The 19,455-nt window shown below is 49.3% G+C and overlaps 1 protein-coding gene across 3 annotated transcripts; it reads right to left on the reverse strand.

Annotated features, from left to right (window-relative positions):
- Positions 1–902: 902 nt before the first annotated feature.
- On the reverse strand, positions 903–19,275 carry LOC102007839 (chromosome unknown open reading frame, human C19orf68). 3 transcript variants are annotated; one of them, XM_005414917.2, is made up of 4 exons: positions 19,245–19,275; positions 17,956–18,248; positions 12,092–12,404; positions 903–3,681 (listed from the first exon to the last, which is right to left on the reverse strand). In XM_005414917.2, exons 2-4 carry the CDS (start codon positions 18,228–18,230, stop codon positions 1,696–1,698), a joined length of 2,574 nt encoding a protein of 857 aa, XP_005414974.1. In that variant the 5' UTR covers positions 18,231–18,248; positions 19,245–19,275; the 3' UTR covers positions 903–1,695. The 3 variants fall into 3 exon arrangements, with proteins under 3 accessions (XP_005414974.1, XP_005414972.2, XP_005414973.1); XM_005414915.2 differs by having other exon boundaries at positions 19,249–19,266; XM_005414916.1 differs by lacking the exon at positions 19,245–19,275 and adding an exon at positions 18,993–19,231.
- Between the last annotated feature and the right edge of the window lie 180 nt (positions 19,276–19,455).

Genomic DNA, 19,455 nt, shown 5'->3' on the forward strand with positions numbered 1-19,455 from the left:
TTTCTGGTACGAAACCATCACATAAAGACCAGGAGAAATGAGAGGAGGGATTTGACATTGTTGGATCCCTTGCATTCATCTATGGTAGAAGCCTTTCATTTCGCATGGCATGAGCCACTGAATTGTAGTCTTTCACTGCTTTCAAAGTAATTATAAGCACCACAGGATCCAGGATCCATCAACTGCTTCAGAGAACTTGTTAGAATTTCAAGCCCCAACCCAGACCACTGAATCCAACTCTGTCCCCCACCACTAAAGTGCCTTCAGCATTCACACTAAAGTTTGAGAAGTTCTGAGCCACCTCACACTGGACTTTGTAAACTACAATAAAGTTCCCTTCATCAGCTGTGATAACAGAAACCCCAACCCAAATTTCCCTAAATCATTAGGATAGACCCTTTCCTTAGAGCCCCACGGTAGAGCAGATTTTGTATTCCTCGGAGCCAAGCAACAATTCAGATTTTCATGTCTCAGTTGAGGCCTCGTGTAGGCTTTACTCTCACTCTGGCCCATAGTGGTTCAGAGCAGGTGTAGACTTGTCTCATTCTGGGACTTCTCATGAGGGAGGGGATTGTTTTCAGAGGCTCTCACCCAAACTTGAGCAGATTCAACGGCCAGGTCTGGGTTATAGGCCCATCCTCAACCAATCATGGGCGAGGATGGTCAGCATGACCAGTTGTTTGAGGTAGAATTGATGGATGTCAGGCAGCTGCCACCTGTGTGCTCTGGCCTAGGTGAGGGGCAGTAATGGCTGAGCTGCTGTGGAGATGATTCACCGCGGTTCCTCCATTCACTTGGCCCTACAAGGACTTGACAGAAAGAATAAAAGGATGCCGGACCATCTTAATTTTCTTCTGGATCCAAGCCTCCCATGCTCCCCCGGAAGCCACGAACTCAGCATGGAAACCAAAATAATACTGTTTTATTCCAGTCTTTAACAATGCAGACAGGTCCCTCCCCAGGGGAGCCTCCAGCTCATCCCTCCAGACCCCCAGCGCCTTCTCTCATTTTCTAATGAAGAACCAGAAGGTCCAGGGAAGCCCAGTATCAACATCTTGGACAAACACCCCAACCACCCCGTTCTTGCGTCTTCTCTCTCCATATCCCTTGTCATTCTTTCGTCTCGTTTTAAATTTTTTTCTCCTGTCTCCTCCCCTTCTTGTCTGCCCTCCCTTCCCACCTTGCCATGTTTCCTCCTTTCCTCTCCATTTCTGCCTCTTCTCTTGTCCTCTCCCCGCCATTTTCCTCCCCTTCTGCCTGTTCCCCTCACCTGTCCTTGTGATCCCTTTACCTTTTGTCCCCTGCTTTTCCACCTTCGGCCCTCCAATCCCTACGACCAGTGTACTCCTGCCAGTCTCCCCGCGTCCTGCTGTCCTCCCCTGCTCCTTCTCCCAGTTCTGCCCTCTTCTTGTCTTGGCCTGGCCCTGTCTACCCTCTCCTCACACGTGCCTCTCCTGAGCCCTCTGGGCCCAACCTGGCCACCAGCATTTTCTACAGCTGTGGCTCCAGGACCTCAGAGAACACTCTCAGCTTCTCCTTCAGCCCGAGAGGCAATTTGCCAAGATAAGGTCCCGGGATGACCCAGGAGGTGGCCAGAGGGACAGGGGTGCCTCAGTGGCTTAGCCCTATTATCATCTTTGGGATAAAAGAATGCCTGCCCTCCACACGGAGGGTGGCAGGCAGGAGACTGAAGGGTCAGGGCTCTTCGGCTGTCCCCCAGCAATCCCTGAGCAGGTCCATGTGAAATAAGGCGGCCCCAGTGAGGAGACGTGCTGCAAAGAGGTGTCGGCAGGGCAAGCGACGGGCAGCGTGGATTGAGCAGCTGCAGTACGTGAGGGCCCCATCCAAGAAGAAGTCTGAGGAGCCGTCTTTAAGAGCAAAGCAAGTTCCGGTCCAGTGGAAACCCCGGGTGCCATGCTGCCTGGCAAAGGCCAGCTCCTCGGCCACCAGGTCTGCCAGCTCCGGCCCACAGGCTGCCCGGAATTTAGCCAGTGGCTCCCAGTCTATCCCTTCCTCTCTGGAGGGGCAGCAAAGCCTCTTTGGTCCCCGTGGGCCTTCGCCTCCATCTTGCAGGCTCTCCCCTGCAGCCTGGGACCCGCTCCTCATCACTGCCCATTGTGGGTTCCCTTCCAACACGGTCCCCCTAGGGGTGGCATCCCGGACTCCATTCCCCAGCCCTGGACACCTTCTTCCTGGGTCCCCCCACTCTATCCCACGTCCCGCTCTGCTCTTGGAGCCCACAGGCCGGGCTCCCGCTCCATCCCCATTTGCCACGCCTGTGACCTTCGCATCTCCCAGCTGGACTACAACTAGGTCCTCCAGGCCCCGTCTCCGTTTGACCCCTAACCGTCCTCCTCGCGCCTCTGCAATCTCAGGTCCTCTCCGCTCCTCATCCGCCCACTGGGCCCCCCTCTGGTCTCCGTTCTCAGGAACCACCTCCAAAGGCTTCTCCAAGTGGATCTCTCGCCAGTTTCTGACAGCGACCCCTCTCCCCTTGTCTGTTTCCGACTCGGGTCTCTTCCAGTCTCGGGCCCTCAGCACGCTTGCCCTTTCATCCTGCAGCTGGAAGCCCCTCCAGAGATTTCCTTCCAAAGACCCGGCTCGCTCTGATTTAAACTGCGATCCCCTCGGGTCTGTGATCTCCAGCACCCTAAAGCTTCCATCCTCCAAGTGGGGTCCCCTCCAGTCCCTGACCTCGGGCCCTCTCGGGTGGTCTCTCTCCAACGGGCCCCCTCCCCAGACACTCCCTTCCAGCGCCCTCCCCTTCCGGTTCTCCAAGTTGAGCCCGGGCCAATCTCTCCTCTGCAAACCCCGCCCCTTCTCCCTTTCTGGCTGGACCCCTCCCTTGTCACTGGTCTCCAGGCCCCTCCCCGCCTCCACCTGGGCCCCACTCCTCAGCTGGCTGTCCAGCCACACCCCCCGGCCATCAGCGCCCTCAGAGGCTGCTTCCCCAGCTGCGTCGGCCCACTGCATGGCCACCAGGTCACGAAGGCACTGCGCCACGCTGTGCGAAGGGCTGAGGTGGCTCAGCAGTCGCCTGCGGTGGCCACGCACCAGGGCGCAGGCGTCCAGGTCTCGGGACGCCTCATAGGCACGGAAACGCACCCACATGTCGTGGCGGGGCGCCCAGTTGTGGTCAAAGTATTTGACGAAGGCGTCTGGGCCCTGGGCACGCAGCTCAGCCAGCGCCTCGGAGTAGGCGGCATAGGACGAAGCGCCGGCCAGGCGGCACAGGAGCGGCCACAGGCCTGGGTCCTCGCGGCTGGCCCCGCCCAGCTCCTGTGCTTTGCTGAAGAGCGTCTCCAGGCCCTGTGCGCGGCAGATCTGTACGCGCGCACAAGGCAGCAACTGGCGCACGGCCCTCAGCTGTGCCGCCACTTCGGGCCCAGCTGTGAGGCAGCGCACGCGGCCTTTGACGTCGGGCGCGCTCTGCAGCAGCGAGACCAGCACGAAGCGCAGGAGGCTTGGCGTGCCCGGGCGTGCCACGCAACAGGCGGCCTGGCGCGCGCGGCCCGCGCCGTCCACGCACAGCACCGCCAGCAGGTCCAGCACGCCCTGCAGCGCCGGCAGCCGGTCCACCAGGAGTATGCGTGGGAAGCGCCGCAGCAGCGCCCTGGTGCGAGACGTCAGGAAGAACACAGTCTCCACCATCGCCTGGTCCTCCACGAACACCAGCTTCACCTGCAGGCGCGGGCAGGAGGAGAAGAGAAAGTTTAGGGGAAGCCTGACGCCTCGCCCAGCCTGTGTTCTCGCTCTAGGGAAACCGGAAACCGGAATCCAGTCGCTTTTGTGTATATCCGTATTTATTCTCCTGACCAGCAGAAGGCAGTGCAGGGGCATGGTTGAAAAATGGACTCTCTAGCCCTGGCTTTGCCATAAGGCACCACGATGATATCTGCACACCGAACACTTATAGCTTCTCTGAGCCTCAGTTTTTCCTACTGGGAAATGGGTATTCATTCCTTCATGTGCTGAGGGCATCTAGGGCCGTGGTTCTCAAAATGTGGGCCCTGGAGCAGCTGTATCAGCATCAGGAATGGGGCTCATGACAAACATTCTTGGGTCCATCCTAGATCTGCTGAGGCTGAAACTCAGGAGCAGAAAGGACCCAGCAATCTGTGTTTTGACAAGACCCCGCCCCCCGGCCAGGTTCCCACGGCCCAAGGGACCACTGGTCTAGTGGTAAGGAGCAGACTGCAGAGGCAGTGGGTCCAGATTCGAGTCACATCTCCCCTTCCCTTCTGGCTTGATTTTACTGTCAGTGCCTCTGTTTTCTCAATAACCCCTATATTCTCCAATTTCCCCTCCTAGAAATGGAACATTCCTTTCTTCTAGCACTGAGAGACAGGGCCACTGTTAAAAACAAAGCTTCTGAGGACAGACTGCCCAGCCTGACTGGCTGTCCCCTGTGAAGCGATGACAGCAAGAGTCCCGCTGTGCTGGAAGGATGAAATGCATCATCCCTACGGAACGCTACTGAGTGAGCAAGCCGGAAGAGTCTCCAAGACTTCACTGTTGCTCTCACGGTCACATCTCTCCTCAGAAACCACCTGTTCTAAAGATTTTTTGTTATCCCAACTAGGTAAACACCCCACCTCTCAGCAGCCCCCACTGGACACAGCACTTACTGCTACGCGGCATGCCATAGCTTTACTTGTCAATTTGCCCACTGCCTGCTGGTCTTCTCTGACACAAGCCCCCTAGGGTTGAGAGGGCATTTCCCTTTGCATCTCTGATACTTTGCACAGCACCTAGCCAAGAACATGTTTGAGTAGCTCAAAACATCCCAAGTCAGTGAGCGAACTCATGAGAGAGTATATGGTAACAGCCAATGGGCACATCTTGGGAGTGGAGATTCAGGCGACAGACTCTGCCTTTGAATTTCAGATCTGCCTTTTATTGTGGGGCTTCAGGCAGGTGACATCCTCTCCATGAGTCTTGAGTTTCCTTGTCTGGCAAAATGGGCACGTTGCTATAACAGGGCCCTAGTGTGGCCTCTATGAGATTATTCACGTCTAATGCTCCCAACAAGGCCAGATGTGTCAAATCCGTTATTATCACAGACATGCTGGAGCTCCCAGCAGTAGCAGCGTAGCGGTCCCGCCCCCATCCCGGAATGTTCTCAGGTTTCTCTTGGCCACGGTCACCCGAAAGCTCCTGGTTGTCCTCCTTCCTCACAGGCATCTCCTTTGAAGTCTCCTTTGCTTGCCCTTCTCCGCCCCACCTCTGAATGTTGCTGAGCTCTTTCCTCTCCTCTTCCCTGCCCTATGCTCCCCCAACATGAACACGGGGCCTTTATCGTCTCCAAGTAGGGAACTCCCCATGCTGCATTTCTAGGCTCCACATGCACCTTGTTCAACTGTCCCTGCAGCACCTTGGACAGCTTGCATCCCTCCAGGCTACAAGCTCCAAGTTACAACTGAGTCTCACAAACTCACCCTGCAACCTGCCCCTTGCTGCTCAGCCCACCTTAGCCCACAGCTCCACCACTCCCTCCAGCTCAGGCCCCAAAACTCAGGCCTCATACTTGGTTTCCCTCTTTGCCTACCCTGCACATGTACTCCACCTCTAAATCCCAGAAACGTACTTTAAAATGAGTTCCGATTCTGACCACTTCTCTTCGTCCCATTGACCCCCATCCTGGCTGGAGCCACGACCTTCTCCCACCTCGGTAATCATGGCCATGTACTTACTGGGTTTCCGGCATCCTCCATTTCTCCCATCGGACTGCCACTCTTATCGGGTCGCCCCTTGCCCTGCTTGGCAACTTTCCCCAGGACTTCCCAACCAACCCAAAGTAAAACCAAGAGTCTATACCACAGGGATGGGTCCCACTTATTAAAGGCTTGTTCCGGGGGTGTTAGCATTGGGAAGTTCTGTAGACCTTTACAAGGCAGTGCCAAGAGAGAGGTCTTTAGGTCATTGGCGTCCTCAATATTATATCTCTGTCTCTTCCACTCCTCCCATTTCCCTACCTGGCTATAAACGTGAACACTTCCTTTGACATGCATCCCTTCCAATGTGTGCCACCCCCATCAGAGGCCCAAACCATGGGGACTACTTATTCTTGGACTTGACCTTCCAGAACCATGAGCTAAAATAAATCTCTCTTTACTTTCTAGGAACTTGTATCAGGTATTTGGTTATAGTGAGGCAAAGCTGACCAAGAAGGAAAATCAGGACCTTTGAGCTTGCCTTATCTTGTCCCCCAGGGCCTCAGTCAATATAGGCTCCTCACTTGGGCTACTCCTGTTCCTGATTACCTTACCTCACAGCCTTCTAAAAATCACCAAATAAGCCTGACTAAGGCTTCAGGCTTGAGCAACACACTGTATGGTGATGCATTTGTGGAGACAGAGAAGCCCAGGGTGGAGCAGTCTGAGGACCCAAACGAGTGCAGGTGTCTTCTCTGGACAAATAAATTGGTGGCCGGGGAATGCATCTATCATAGAAGGCAGATTCTCCAAATGCTAGCACCAGAAACTACCACACTTACTATTCTCCATCTACACCTCTTCTCATGAGTGAGTACATCCTTCCTTCTACATATAGTAAGTACATCCTTTCCTCCTTCTATGACCAGAATGATACTATTCTCTACTCTGTCCTGAAGAAAAAAATCCAGGTAACAAAAACAATAGTTAAGTAGCTTATACAGGGCTTCCTACTTTCCAGGCACCATTTTCTCTCTCCTCATACAACTATCGTTACAATTATTATACCCATATTACAGATAAACAAATCAATGCACAGATAAATTAAATAGCCTATTCACAACTAGTTCAATGTCCTACAAATAATAAATGGTACAACTGTGTGTGTATAAAGCTTTTAGCACACATAGAAATAAATAAAATCAAGTCGCCAGATGTTACTCTGTCATCCCAAAGACAGAAGGTCTGATGTGAAAACAGGCCATGTGGTACAGAGCGTCTTCCTGTGGAGACAGGCAGAGAAACGCAAACTGAGTTGCCGGAAGCCCAGGTGTCTACACAGTGGTGGAAATATGAACCCCATATTTTTGGTTATTTTGAGATAGGTTCTTCCTATGCAGTTCATGCTGGCCTTGAACTCACTATGTAACCCAGGCTGGCCTCAAACTCAAGGCGATCCTCCTGCCTTAGACTCTTGAGTGTTGGGATTACAGGAGTGATCTATCACGGCTGATAATGGACCCCATATCCCAACAGGGCTTTGGAGGACCTTGGCAATACAGCCGCTTATAATGTCTTTGCTCCTTTGATAAGCACTTGCGTTCCCCCAGTGCTGGGCACTGGTGTTTGTATGGGGTGCTGTGACTTGATTTGGCCAATGAAATGAGAAGTGACCTGAGGCCTCATTTCCAGGCCCTCCCTGACAGACATGGTAATTATGTTGGGATAGATGCCTGTCTTCTTATGTCTTCAGACAATAGATAAGCAGTACTTCCCAGGTCCTCTCATGGTAGCTATGTGGGTGAACAGGAAATGTATGAGTTAAGGCACTGAGATTTGAGGGCTGGTCCTTCTTACAGCAACCCCAGACCATCCTGCCTGACATCACTCACCTAATCTTTCCTTTCAAGAGAGAAACCAGATATAGTATATTGGGGGTTATTGCTCATTTTTCATCTTTTAAAAAATTACTTGAATGTGCAAAAAAGTTTGTATGATCCAGAAGTTTATATGGCCAAACAATATAAAACTATACAAAGTGCCTTACTCCCATTTCTTTATACTAACCGTCCTGTTCCCATTCATTATTCCTCAAACTCAAGGAATACTAACCGTCCTGTTCCCATTCATTATTCCTACCCTCACCTGCATTTCTTAGCGTTCTTTTTTTTTTTTGGAGACAGGGTCTCATTAGGTAGTCCACACTGGTCTCAGACTCTCGGCAGTCCTCCTGCCTTAGCCTTCCAAGTGTGGGGGACTACAGGCATGTGTCACCATGCTCGGCCTCTTGGTATTCTTCTACTTTATATAAATATATGCAAGCACATCTATAATTCTTATTTTCACCATTTTGTGCAAAACACAGCCTATTATTTACACTGTTTCATAACTTGCTTTAACTTAAAAATAAATCTGAAAGATCCTTCCAGATTTTAGATTGTTCTAGTTTTTAGCACTTCATAATATCCCATGAATGGAGATGCCACAAATTATATAACCATCCTCCACGCGTGAGTGTTGGCTATTTCTAACCTTTTGCTTTCATGAATCAGTGATTAACTTCATATATGTCACTCCAGAGCTGTGTGGCTGTCATTTGCAGGAGAAATTACCAGCAACAGAACTGTTGGTCATGGGGTGGGTGCTTCCATTATTTAGATGACCTAAGTTGCCCTCCAATGTGATCATACTGGTTTACCACTTAGTATTCTTAAAAGAAGCAAACTCAGATCAACAGTTGTCTTTCTCAGAAGGCAGGTGTGCCCCAGAGAAGGGTGCTTTGCCGTGTATGGCCTCTCTTTGCCCAGAGCCTGCTTACTGGCTGGTTACTGGAAGCCCACACATGAGGTAACGGTAAGTCACTAGACTCTGTAGCCGGCCATCCCTGCCTCAGTACAGGTGTAAAAGGCCTTAACATCTCCAAGTAAGCAGCCACCCAATCTTGCCTACAAACTGTGCTTTGTGGCTCTTTGAGCATTCTTCTTGTCTGACCCCTTCCAAGACCAAGAAAACCACTCCAGCTCAGGAAATGCCAGGTACTCAGCTTCCCAAAGCAATCCTGCTATGGTCTGAACGTCAGTAGTGCCCCCAGAGTGCTGTGTTGAAGGCTGGCTTCCAGGTGGCACGAACAGGAGGGGTGGGAGAACCTTCAGGAGGTGGACGGCCCTTAGATCACTGGGTTATGACCAGGAGGGACTGTGGGACCTGCCTGTCCCCAAGGTCTCTCTCTACCTCATGAGTTGAGGAGTTTGCCTCACCATGTGCTCCTGCCAGGATGTGCCACCCTTTCCAGTGGCACAAAGCAATGGAGTTCTTTAATCTGGGCTGGAGCCTCTGGAACTGGAGCCTGAATTTGCCTTTTCCCCTTATAAGTTCATGACTTCAGGAATTTTGTTATGGTAACGTGAAGCTGATATGCCCTCCTTTTGAAGACCATGACTGGAGGTTCATTCTGCAGAATGAGGTACTGCCCTTGGGGACATCAGGCCCATCTAAGGGTGAGGAGGGAGGGATCCTAAACCCCAAACGGGACTAAGTGCACCTTGCTGACTGATACCAGCTTACAGCCCTCTTTCCCCCACCTTCATCCCCCAGCCAGAAGGATGAATTTTCTCAGGGGGATCTGATTGGTCTCAGAGGAAGACTGAAAGATGCTGACATCTGGCACCCCTGGACATATAAAGCAAGATGCAAAACAGTATGTAGAACACACTGCCCTCCTGAGTGGGGGTGGTTGCGAGGTAGAGGAAATAAGGTTAAAATAGAGAAGTGCAAGCTTCCCTGTATATAGTGTACTATGCTGCCCAATGCAGACACCACTAGCCCCATGGGGATATTTAAATTTCATTTACCTTAAGTGTAAGAATCCAGTTCCTCAGTCAGACTAGCTACATTTCAAGTGAGCAGTGAGCCCCAGGGCTACGGTATTGGACAGCACTTGTGACATTTCTACCATTGCAAAAAGTTCCACTGGGCAGAGCAGGGCCAAAAAACAGAAAGATATTTAAGATACATAGGCAACTGATGATTTGGGTAACCTCTGACGAAGAGCTCTGGGGCATAGGTGCTGACAAGGGGATTGTTCACCACATACTCTTTTGATTTTAGGACCATGTAAATTATGTTACGTATTCACAAATTAAATGCCTAAATATTTTCATAAAGGAATAACCTGCCGGGTTTGATGGTATATACTTATAAACCTAGCATTTGGGAGGCTGAGGCAGGAGGATCACTGAAAGTTTGAGGCCAGCCTGGGCTACATAGTGAGTTCAAGGCCAGCCTGAACTACATAGCGAGACCCTCTCTCCAAAAAACCAGAAAGGAAGAAAGCAAAAAAGCAAGAAAGCAAAGGAATAACCTTTTGTTGGCCTGTCCCTTGGTTTTTGAGGACCTCCTCTTCATTTCTTTAAGAGTATGAAGGTGGCCAGAATGCACAGCCAGCAGGCAGCCCCGGTTTAGCCTAGATGCCATGAGAGTGTCCACCATGGAGGTTAAAGGGCTAATTCCTCTTCTTGAAGGCTTTCATTTATGAATAAGCTGCTTTGCTCAGAGTAGCCTTACAGTGGGTGCTTTTGGGAAAGAACTAAGGTTTATTTAATCAGTGGTAATAGTAACTCAGTGATGACTAACACAATAAAGAGAACATGTGTGCAGGTCCCATTTTTATGGAACAGCAAACTGATGCGGGTGGGGGTCTGACCCTTCCAAAGGCTGGCATTGCACAGCACAGCAGTGGACACTATGGGCCTGGATCCACACTGTGAGTTCAAAGCCTAGCTTTGCCACTCAGTAACTGTGTGACCTTGGGCCAGTTACTTGACCTTTCTGTGCTTCATATTTCTCTTTTTTATACCATGGGGATGAGAATGAAGGACTCCTTCCTCAGGGTCTGATGAGATGTAAGTGAACAGCAATATGTAAAGCACTTAAGAGTAATGCCTGACACAGTCAGTGCTCAATCAAACTAGATAACATTGTATTATGTGTACACAGAGGGCTACACTTTGACCAGTGGCTTGGATCAGGGCTGGTTAGGAGTATGAGACAGAGTACCTGGATCCCAGAAGTGGGTTCATCCCTTCACTTTACCTTGAGCTGGGACCATTTCTATGCATGAGAGACAAACACACAGGTGGATAACCTGGGTTTTTCCCCTTTCTTGTCTTTCTTTTTAAAATTCTCAAGTTTAACCCAACCTTAAAGTTGGATAAAAGAGGCACAGAGAGTCCTCTACACAGCAAGCTTGCTGCAGCGTCTGGCTGTTCCCTCTGCCTGCTGCAACTCTCTTCCCTCTGATACCAGGATGCGAGTCCCTCCTCTCCATCGGCACCGCTGCTTTACCACCATTTCCTTAAGGAGGCCTCCCAGGTGGGGTGTGCTCAGTGACAGATCTCTCACCTAACATCCATGAAGCCCTGGGTTTGATTCTCCTTTACCATTAAAAAAAAAAAGAAATAAAAAATCAGCACCCCCCTAACAACTGTCCCACCCTCACGGTATTCTGCCCTGTAATTATCTTCCCTCCACCACATTCTATAATGTGATATAATACATTATAATATAATAACATTAATATTATAATAATAATATTATAATATAATACATAGAAAGTTACATTCTATAATGTAATATAATTTCTATAATGTATCTTGATCTGGGTAGTAACTTCAGGGCTGTTTTTACCTTGTGAACACTTGTAAACTATACCCTTTTCATCTGTGCATTTTGTTTGTGTATTTCAATTTAAAAAGAAAATTAGAGGCTGGGAGTGGTGGCGCATGCCTGTACTCCCAGCACTCGGGAGGCTGAGGCAGGAGGTTCTTTGCGAGTTCAGGACCAGCCTGGGCTACAAAGTGAGCTCCAGGCTAGCCGGAACTGCATAGCGAGACCCTGCCTCAAAAGGATAAAAAAAAAAGAAAAGAAAAAGAAAATTAGGTTGCTCCATCCATCACTTCAGCTTCTTCCCAGCATCCAACACTTCTACCACCCTGACGCTTCGGATGTGTCTGTCCACCACTGGTTTCTCCCACTAGAACTGCAAGGTGGTTCTAGCAGTTAACTCTGCATAGTAGCCAATAGCCAGACATGGCTTTTAAAAATTCAGTTAATTAAAATAAAGTAAATCCAGATCCTCATGGTACTGGCTGCACTTCAAGCACTCAGTAGCCACGTGTGGTTGGGGCTCCCATACTGGGCAGTGCAGTCGTTGACATTCCCACGAGAGCTGTAAGTGCTCCTAGGCAGCCAGCCGCAGGGGCCACATGTCTTGTTCACTGCACTCCAAGGCTTCCGAAGATGGATAACGTAGAAAGGAATGAATGAATGAGGGGAAGGAGTGAAGGAATGAGGAGGCAGAGGGATGAATGAATGACTCCGGAGTTCCCCTGGCAGAATAAAAGGTCTGCTACTCTATCTTACCGCCCCTGAGATCCTACCTTGGCCTCTGGGTCGGTGCGGAAGAGCCCCTCCAGCACGTGCAGGGCATCCAGGACACCATGGTCAGGGCCCTTGCAGTAGGACAGCAGGCGGCGCACGTCGTCTGGCGCCACGAACTGCTTGGAGATCCGGTTGGTCATGCGCACCGGCAGGCAGGCGTTGGCCAGCAGGTGGCCCGGGCGGAAGTGGTAGGCGAACCTGCGTGGGCAGGCTGGGTGTGAGTGGGTGAGCTGGCACTCTGACACCACGAGGCGGTCCCGCAGCGGGCTCAGCTTGAGGGTGATGAAGGCCGGGCAGCTGGGCTGGCAGGACCTGCGGGAGGAATCAGTGTCACATCCCTCCGCCGTACCCGCTTCTTTCCTTCGTCTTTCTCACTCTCTCATTGTCTCAAGCATAGAGAAAACTAGAAAGCCTGAAGAACATGCTACGTATGTGATACTGGGTAGGCAACTCATCCAGGTGCCTTAGTTTCACCACATGTTAAGAGGAAAGTAATAATCAGACCTTCCTCATAGGATGGTTGTGAAATTTTTAAAAAGTGATATAGGTAAAAAAATTATAATAGTATCTGAAAATAGGAGTCATGACATGTTTGCACATGTCCTGTACTCAGCAGCGCCAGTTCTGTCAAAAGCGAGTAACTGCTTTATTATACTTCTTCCACCAAAAGATTTTCGCAGTACAAACGTCTTACATTGTCCCATATCTGCTTGATTTAGCAATAACGCCATCGCAGTAGGAGGACCTCTGCGGCTCCTGCCCTCATGCATTCCTCTCCTCCCTGTCCCCAGAGGCAGCCACTACCAAAACTGTATTTCATCTCCTCATGTTTTATGAGGTATATTTCTGTTTTGAAACTTCGTGTATGTAAAGAAGTGCTCAAACTCAAAGAAACAACAAATGAAGAGCCCAAGGAAACATCGTAACACACCCTCAGCACGGCCATATCAAACAGACTGATCAGCTGGGCACAGTGGCACACCTGTGCGGGCCCAGCCACTTGCCCAGGAGTCTGAAACTAACTTGGGCCAAATGGTGAGACCCATCTTTAAAAAATGAGTAAATAAAAATAGGATTGGAGAGAAAAAGAGACTGATAACATCTAGGGTGGATGGACATGTACAGCAACTCAATTCTCATGCATCAGTGTTGAATGTCGAAACTACTTTAGAAAACCATGTGGCTGTATCTGCTAAGCAACTTCTATGCTTCTCCTCTGACCTCGTGATCATAACCTAAATGCCGTCACATGGCCCCTGAAAGATGTGCGGAGGCGTGTTCAGAGCAGCACTACCTGCAGCAGCCAATATAAGCAGCTCAAATATACAAGAATAAAATGAAAAAATAAGTGGGTATATTCAAAACAATGTAACATCAACCAACAATAAGAATGAACACACCACAATGAACCTTGCATATCTGCTGTCTGAGGAAAGACAAACACAAAAGATCCCGTCATATAACTCCCACTTATATAAACTTCAACAGTGGGCAAAGTTAACTTCTGCTGTTTGTAGACTGGAAAGCGGTTACCACTCTGTGGTCAATGAACTCTACGGGGGTTCTGAGGGTTCTGGGGGGCCAGACGTGTTCTGGGTGCTGGTTAAATGTGCGTTTCGTTTTGGGAAAACTCCAGTTGCGCATATTTGACACGTGCACTTTCTTGGATGTGTATGGTAGTTTTTGAATGCTTACATAGAAAATTTTTGCTTCCTAGCACTGTAGGAGGAAGAATAATGACTGCCCCAAACGTTCATCTCTGGTTATAGAAATGCGAACGTTGCCTTACATAGCAAAGGGATTCTGCAGGAATGATTAAATTAAGGGTCTCCAGGTGGGAGATCCTGGACTCTGGGGTGGGTCTGATGCCATCACAGCTTCCTCGGAAAGGACAGAGGGACGCAAGAGGATCAGAGAGCGAGAAAGAGACAAGAAGGTGTTGCTCTGCTGGCTTTGAAAATGGAAGGGTCTCAAACTAGAGAATGTGGGTGGGCTGCAGATGCTGCAAGGCAAAGAGGGTTCTCCCAGAGACTAGAAGGAACACAACCCTGGAGACACCCTGAGTTTAGCACCCCAGTTGATACCCACATTGGCCTTATGACTGGCACAATTAAAAGATGATAAATTCTTATTTTAAGCCACCATATTCATAGTAGGTTTTGTTTGTTTGTTTGACAATCAAGACACTGATTACAATCTGCATGTCCTTTTGCAACTTGCTTCTTCACTCCACAGACTGTCCAGACTCTTCAGCACCATTCCTCTTACTGGCTGACTAATGTCCCACTGCAAGACCCCACCAGCTACTGTAGGGTTTCCAGGTCATCTTTCTCACAGATCACACTTTAGTGTACCCTCTCCTACACATCTCTGTGTATGAACAAGAGTTTGTCTGGGACTGAGGTAGTCAAACCGCAGGCCCCAGCTCATAACATGAAGTCAGTTTAGACAGTTATAATTAGTATTGTAACAAATGAAATAAAATAGGGAGGGAAACTGTCTGGGTTTGACCCCAAGCACCAAAGAAAGAAAAAGAAAGAAAGAAAGAAAGAAAGATGAAAGAAAGAAAGAAAATAAGAAAAAGAAAATATTCAGTGAGTATTTCTCTGAGCTTCTACTTTTAGAAAGGAGGTATGGCACTTTTACATGACCAAGTATGATTTCAGCATTTTCAGACATGAAGCTCTAGGTTTATATTGCAGGGATTGGCAAACTTTCTTCCAAAGGTAAGAAAGCAAATACAATAATATGATTTTAAAAATACAGTGTATGTTTAAATATTTTTAAAAGCAATTTATTACAATAAAAGACATATTGCCATTAATCACTCTTGCTTCAAACACACTTTATCCCATCATTTTTGGTACTTTCTGAAGCAGTTCTAGAAGTCCTCTTTCACAAGTGTCTTTACAAAAACAAAGTGAGATTAAAAATACGAGTGAATGCTTTGAGGAAGATTAATGGTAAGATGTCTTTATTGCAACAATTTTTAAAAATTTAAACTCCTATATTTTTTAATCATCCCTTTTTATTCTGGTGCTCCACTGCAAACAAACCATAGATAATATATAAGTGAACGGGTGTGACTGTTCCAGTAAAACTGTAGGTTGGATTTGGCCAGAGGGTTTTCCAGTTCACTGACCCTTGGAATAGACTAGGTCTGGCATATACTTAAGAAGCTCCAGCTCCTGGTAGTAAATGCCAGAGAAGAGTGATTCTCCTCAGGAGACCCCCTGAGTACTACGAGTAAATACTTAACAATTTTCTTCTTAAACCAGAAAAGGATCCATAACACACTCTTTTCTCTTACATGCATGCCCAGGAGCCTGCTAGATTTTAAAAATCTAAGTCAAGAGTGGGAGGCTTTTTGTCTTATTTGAGGTAATATAAATAATGCAAACATATAAATTGATATGAGTAAAACACAAATACATAGCCAAGTGGTGCTATCAAGTAGAAGCATAACAAACTAACAACATTCAGCCACTTCCCATCTACCAACATGGCAAGTTTGTGGGGACTCCACCCTCCATTTTCCTAGAACAATTCATGGGCTTTTGTGAGACTCTGATCTGACCTCTTTCAGCTGAGGTATTTCAGTCCCTAGGACAGAGAAGGTCACCTTTCCATTCGGGGAAGGTCACCTTCCTGTGAAGCCACCCACCTTTCCCCAGTATCACACCTCAACACTATGTTCGCACTCCTCTCTAAATGTAAAACTGACGTGGACAGGAATTTTGCCCTATTTCATCTGTATCCTCAGAACCTAGAACAGTACCTGGGCCCTAGAGGTGCTTAGTAAGTACACAATCAGCCCTCAGTATCTACAGATTCCCCATCTGTGGATTTACCCAACCACAGATGGAACAAATTTGAAAAAACAGAATTGTACCAGTACTGAACATGCACAGACTCTTTTCTTGTCATTCTCTAAGCAATACAGTAGGGTAACTATTTATACAGGATTTACATGTGTTGTTTTATAAGTCATCTACAGAAAATTTAAAGTATACAGGAGGAGGTACACAGGTTTTATACAAATGTTATGCAATTTTATGCAAGGGGTTCGAGCATATGTGGATTTTGGTGTCCTGGAACCAATGCCCTAATCCTGAGGGCTGACTGTATGACAAAAATGAATGAGAGAACCCTGCTTTGGAACCTAGACAGCTGGTATACCTTGGCATACTCTCCCTGCCCCACTCCATCGAAATCATCCAGCACACCTCCAAAACCTCTCTGGAACATCTATATCTTTCCATTTCCACTGCCACCAACCACAATGTAAATTCTTTCTTCCTTCTCCCTTCTTTTCACCACTCAATGCTTACTCTCCCTTCATATTGCAGAGCTAGCACCATCTCCTCCAGGAAGTGCTCCTGGATAACCCATGGGTTAGGGTGGATTTCATCACAAAAGTGTGACTTAATCTCATCTGTATCAAATGCTCCTCACTGAAACGTTAGCACCTAGGACATATATACTATGCGTACTAATACTCAAAACAACTCTCTCGGATGAATGGACAAACAGATTGGTGCCTAGAACCAAGAAATACTTAGGGTGCTGGCAGACTCAACTCTCCTATTGGTAATCCATAACTGAAATAAACATGTGTGGTAGGGGAGAAGACAAAGTGCAAATTAGAAGCGTGAGTTTCACAGCTGGATTGGGGAGGTCCAAATCCTGGTTTTTCCTTCTTTCAGTTATGTTATCTTGGGAAAGTCCTGTGACCATTCTGTGCCTGTTTTCTCACTTGGAAATTGGAGCTGAAATAATACCAACTCCAAAGAATTGTTGCGAGCACTAAACAAGGGGATGAAATGATGTGATGTGGTCATAAAAGGGCCAAGTGCCTAATAAACCCTTAAGAAATGGTAGCGTTTCAGAGATGAGACACTGAGGCTTAGAAATGTAAAGTCCACTGCTCAAAGACACCCATCCAGTAAGCAGGTGAGCTGGACTCAGGCAGCCTGTGTTCTTAAGTACTCTGCTCTTTTCTATGGCTCCTCAGCCACAGGGCTCAAACTCACATGGACATGGAGGGCCAAGGCTGGCAGAATAAGGAAGCAATAGCACATGAAGCAGCAGAGAGCAGTGGAGTCTGGGGCAAACCTGAGCACAAACAGAGTTGGCTGTTTGCTACTTGGAAACCTGGGTTTGCCTCCTTTCCTGTTCAAGGGAAGTTAGAAGCCCAACACTGTACGGGGAATAACCTGTTTCATATTGCAATCAGTGGAAACATCCCTGGCCCTGTGATTCCCAGCACTCTTGGATGGTTCTCTGCTACTCCTTGTAGCATTATGAAGTTGGGGTAAACTACCTGTGAGCTTCTCTCAATATCAGTCTTCGTATCCAGTCTAGAAGTTCAGGAAGGGCAGAAATCTTGGCTCTTGTTCAACTCTCCCCTTCATACACTAAAATATCCCCAGCTCATACCATAGGACCTGGCCCTGTCTTTATTGAATAGAGGAGTCTTTTCCTTTGTCTTCCAGCTTTTCTAGAATTCAGTCTCACCATTTTTCCTTTTTCTATATGTATAAAGTCTGGCTCTATTTTCCTGGCTCTCTCTGTTGGTTCTGGTTCTGACTCCGAATTTTCTGTCTTTCTTTACTCTCTGTCTGCCTCTCTCTGTCTCTCTTTCTCTGTAAATTGGGCCCAAGAGCTCTCTTGCTCTATGCGTACTTTGCCCCTCTGGCTCCCTGGCTCCTCTCCTCTCAGTAAGCATCCTCTCCTCTTTGGCTCTCTTCCTCGGTATTTTTTGCCAGTCGCAGCCAGCCTCTCTCCCTCCCAACTCTGGGTGGGGGCTCGGTGCCCCTCCCAGCCCCTCCCCCCTGCAGGGCTGAGGCTCAGGCTCACGCACCACTCTGCAGGCTGGTTGGGTGAGTGCACATCCTTGCACACCAGCAGCACGTAGCTGTACTTGAGCACGTGGATGAGCCTGTAGAGTGGGGGCACACCGGCCCAGGGGCTGCGAGCCACACGCGTGGAGTTCTTGACCGAGAACATCACCAACCGCTGCTGGCACCATTTGTCGAAGAAGCGGCTGAATTCAGCCCAGGAGAAGAAGGCTTGCTTCAGCAGCTCCTCTTCCTCCTTCCCCACCACTGTGCAGGGTGGGGGCTCTGGCAGCTCCATCCTGGGGGCCTGAGGGGTCTGGGGGAGAACAGCTGGATGGATATCTAACCCATCCCCACAGGGCATCTCATTTTCTCCATTCTCAGCCTGCCCCAACAGTGCAGGTGCCTCTGTCTATGGGGGGCCTTGGGCTGGATGCAAACTTTTTTCCAGATATAAATTGCACGTCGTGTTTGCTGACTCCTAGTCACTGTTAACCCCTGGTTCAGTTGGAGCCTAATTCCAACTCTGAGACGACTCCTAGGTATAGGGCGGGTTCATGAAGCTCAGCTGTGGACAACTCCTTATACGTGTTCCTAGCGTCCAACTAAGATCGCCTGACTCTCCAGAGTGCCCCCTGACCCTGGTGATAACTAGCGCCTCCCCATTCCTCAGGGATTCCTACTTCCTACACTTTGCTGTAACCCATGACCGTCTGCTGCCCTCTCTAAAGACATTTCGTCTCCGGATGTCCGCCTGGCATCCAGGCACAGATCCCTCACCCCTAGGCATGCATCTGTGGCTCCCTTCTCCCCAGATGTCTTTGATATGCAGTTGTTGCCCCTCCAGCAGATATGGCCCCAATGGGTCACCACATTCGCCTGTGCTCCGGTCTCCCAGAGATGCTCTCATCTGTATATGCGCTCCCCATCTCCAGCTATGGACCCTTTGCCTACAGGTGTGTGGCCCACAGTGGCCAATGCAACTCAGAAGTCTCACCGATATTCATCTGTGGTCCACTTCCTCCTAAGACCCCTCCCCCCAAAGCTGTGGCCTCCTCACCATTCTCCCCAACGTGCGGCTTCGCTCCAAACATGGTCCCTTGTCCTCAGATGGGTTTCTTCACCTCAGATTCACCCCCACGTCCAGCTGCTCCTTCCCTCCCCCTGGAGCCCCTTCCAGCTGGCTCCCGCCTCCTTCAGCCCTCCCAGTCCCGCTCGCCGCTCGCCGCCGTCCCTCTCAGCTCTGCGGTCGCACCCAGCTGCGCCTCTCTGCTACCCCAGATGTGCACCCTTCCTGCCCCTCCCCACTCACCTACCCAACCCGGAGCGGCGTCCATATCCCACAATGCCCCGCGCCGAAGCCGGGCCCGGCCCTTGCTCCCGGGATGCCACGCGCGGCCTCCCGCCTCTCCTCCCGCCGTACCTCGCGCGGAGGATTCCACCAAAACTTCTTTTCCCCGCCAGTCCCCTCCTGGAACCCTCGGCCACACCAGCTCATCCAGGGCGAGGACAGGCTCAGGGCC

The sequence above is a fragment of the Chinchilla lanigera genome, unplaced genomic scaffold (assembly GCF_000276665.1).
Source record: "Chinchilla lanigera isolate Chin_1 unplaced genomic scaffold, ChiLan1.0 scaffold00208, whole genome shotgun sequence".
In the NCBI taxonomy this organism is placed as follows: domain Eukaryota; kingdom Metazoa; phylum Chordata; class Mammalia; order Rodentia; family Chinchillidae; genus Chinchilla; species Chinchilla lanigera.

Bases quoted from the DNA above. Each gene is read 5' to 3' on its own strand.
- LOC102007839 (XM_005414916.1), bottom strand. The intron at 12,405-17,955 runs GTGCGTGAGCCT...TTCCTCCCGCAG, and splicing joins CCCAACCAGCCTGCAGAGTG to GTCCTGCCAGCCCAGCTGCC. The intron at 3,682-12,091 runs GTAGGATCTCAG...CCGCGCCTGCAG, and splicing joins GCACCGACCCAGAGGCCAAG to GTGAAGCTGGTGTTCGTGGA.